This window comes from Neophocaena asiaeorientalis, unplaced genomic scaffold (genome assembly GCF_003031525.2).
Source record: "Neophocaena asiaeorientalis asiaeorientalis breed wild unplaced genomic scaffold, Neophocaena_asiaeorientalis_V1.1 scaffold134, whole genome shotgun sequence".
In the NCBI taxonomy this organism is placed as follows: domain Eukaryota; kingdom Metazoa; phylum Chordata; class Mammalia; order Artiodactyla; family Phocoenidae; genus Neophocaena; species Neophocaena asiaeorientalis.
This window is the reverse complement of record NW_020185339.1, coordinates 24,462,653-24,465,045: the sequence shown is the minus strand read 5'-3', so window position 1 is coordinate 24,465,045 and position 2,393 is coordinate 24,462,653. Positions and strand designations below refer to the sequence as shown.

At 60.2% G+C, this 2,393-nt stretch overlaps 1 protein-coding gene across 1 annotated transcript in view; it reads left to right on the top strand.

Annotated features, from left to right (window-relative positions):
- Positions 1–6: 6 nt before the first annotated feature.
- GDF11 (growth differentiation factor 11) overlaps positions 7–2,393 on the top strand; it is a 6,754-nt gene continuing 4,367 nt past the window's right edge. The window contains exon 1 of the mRNA XM_024737126.1: positions 7–326. Within this exon, the coding sequence (XP_024592894.1) occupies positions 314–326 (13 nt within the window). The 5' untranslated portion in view covers positions 7–313. The remainder of the gene's footprint in view (positions 327–2,393) is intronic.

Sequence of the window (2,393 nt, the reverse complement as noted above, 5' to 3'; positions counted from 1 at the left end):
GGCGGGGGCCGGGGGGGAGCGCTCGAGTCGGCCGGCCCCGTCCGTGGCGCCCGAGCCCGACGGCTGCCCCGTGTGCGTGTGGCGGCAGCACAGCCGCGAGCTGCGCCTGGAGAGCATCAAGTCGCAGATCTTGAGCAAACTGCGGCTCAAGGAGGCGCCCAACATCAGCCGCGAGGTGGTGAAGCAGCTGCTGCCCAAGGCGCCGCCGCTGCAGCAGATCCTGGACCTGCACGACTTCCAGGGCGACGCTCTGCAGCCCGAGGACTTCCTGGAGGAGGACGAGTACCACGCCACCACCGAGACTGTCATTAGCATGGCCCAGGAGAGTAAGTGGGAGGCGGGGCATGAGCGGTGGGGTGCTGGCTCCCACTCCGGCTCCGGGAAAGTGAGTGGCTCCCGCTCCGAAGCGGGGAGCTCCCGGTTGCTCCGGCCGGAAAGCCTTTTCTGCGAAAACTTGATGGATTGGGGGGCGGGGGCTGCTCCACAAGTTTTTCGAGCTGTGGAGATGGGCTGCGGAGTTGTGTGCACGCCCCGCTCCCGGAGGTGAGGGGGCAAACGGAAAGGGTTGCGAGATACCGCTTCCCACTCTGTGTGTGTGTGCGTGTGGTGGTGGTGGGGGGGTTCGGGGAAGCTGGGGTCCCCCTGCAGCAGAGGGCAAGGGACAGCAACTCAGTCCTGAAGGGCCCTGGTGGAGAGGCTGGAGAAAAGAAGCGGGAGGCTTCGGAACCCCCGCAGTCCCAGCTGGGCTGCCGTGCTCTCCGCCTCCCAATGGCCCTGGCACCAACTCAGCACCCCTTCCACCTTGGGCTTTGCAACGCGCCCCCCGGGCTGCAGAAAACCTAGTGCTCCTCTCCTTCTCCCAGGAATGAGATCCCAGAGCCCTGTATCTCTCCCGTCAGCCCAGCTGGCACCCGTCCCATCGGGAGCCCTTCTGACACCAGGTCTCCCAAGGGGCCGGGAGAGCTGTGCCTTCTTGGTACTAACCGAGCTCAGAGAACTCAACTCCATTGCGCTGGGGCTTAGGGCTCCGATTTGGCAGCTCAAACCTTAGTGTTGTATCGCATGTTCACATGCCCTTAGCCGCAACCAGACTTGAGGAGAGAGAGGAAGACCTAGGGGGATAAAGAAAGCAATAGATGCGGGGGAGGGGGGGACCCAGGCATCCTAGTCCCTGGCCAAACGGAAGATGAACATGTTAATAGACTTGAGCTGCTTTGAAATTTTATGGCCTGGAAAATCCAGGCCAACACTGTCCACCCCCCCCAAACCCCCCAGCTCCCCCTAAGGTCAGATGACTCCCTTTTCCCCTCCCCCACTGAGGTCTCCCCCATCCCAGCAACTCTAGGGAGCCAGGCCCTCCCTTATGCCCTAGTGGTTTGGCAAGTCGCCCCCGACCCCACAACTGTTTGGTTTTATGGCTCTGAACAGAAGAGGGGGAGACCGGTTTATTGGCAGATGGGTCATAAAAAGCTGGGGGCTGAGGGGAGTCCTAGTGGCCCGCCCCCCAGGGAGAGGCACAGGAACCCAGGCGTGCATCCGGGAGGCTAAGTGCCTCACACTGCCACCAGTTTTTCTGTGACCCTAACTCCACAGTACCGGTCAGGGCTGTAAAGAACTCTCGGAGGACTAGGAAACTAACCTGGGGTGGGGGGTGGGAAGGCCTAGGATCTGGTCTTGAGTTCCTCAGTCTCCCTTCTGCTCTTAAGGCGTCTGCTTTATAGAAGCTAGGGTCAGTCTGAGACTGGCTGAGGGCAGGGGTGGGGGCGGGGATACCAACAGTTAGAAACAGAGAGTGGTAGAGGGATTCTGAAAAGAGTTTGCTGGAGGAAGGTGAAGGGTGCAGAGGAAAAAGATACTTTGGTCTGTGTGGTGCAGTGTGTGAGGATTTCCAGAATGAGTGATGGAGCTGAGGACTTCCCTTGCTCATTCTATCCCTAGCATCTCTTAACCAATAGGCCTGAGCCCAGAGTTAGCTCTGGTAATGGGGATGCAGGAAGTGAACAGACACTGCACACACAGTTTGGGAGATGCCGGTTAGACTCAGGGGCTGGGGAGGACGGGGAAGGACACCAGCAGGTGGGGTCCCACCTCGGCTTCTACCCTTATGCCACCCCGGGACTTGGATAACTAGGGAACTGGGTCTCCATCCAGGTATTGTACGTCCCCTTTAAGAGCCAAGCTGAGCTCTTAAGGGAGGGAGGGGGAGCCGAGGGGCGGGGAGGGAGAGAGGGGAAAAGGAAAAAGAGACTTTTTATAGTCTAATCCCCAGGGACCCGCTTTAATAAGAGACTTGTGCTCTGCTAATCGGGGGAGGTGTTTGTCAGCAGCGATGGCCTCTGCTCCCCTCCCCCTTCCTCCCCTCCCCCAGCCCACAACCCTGGACCCCAGCCCCC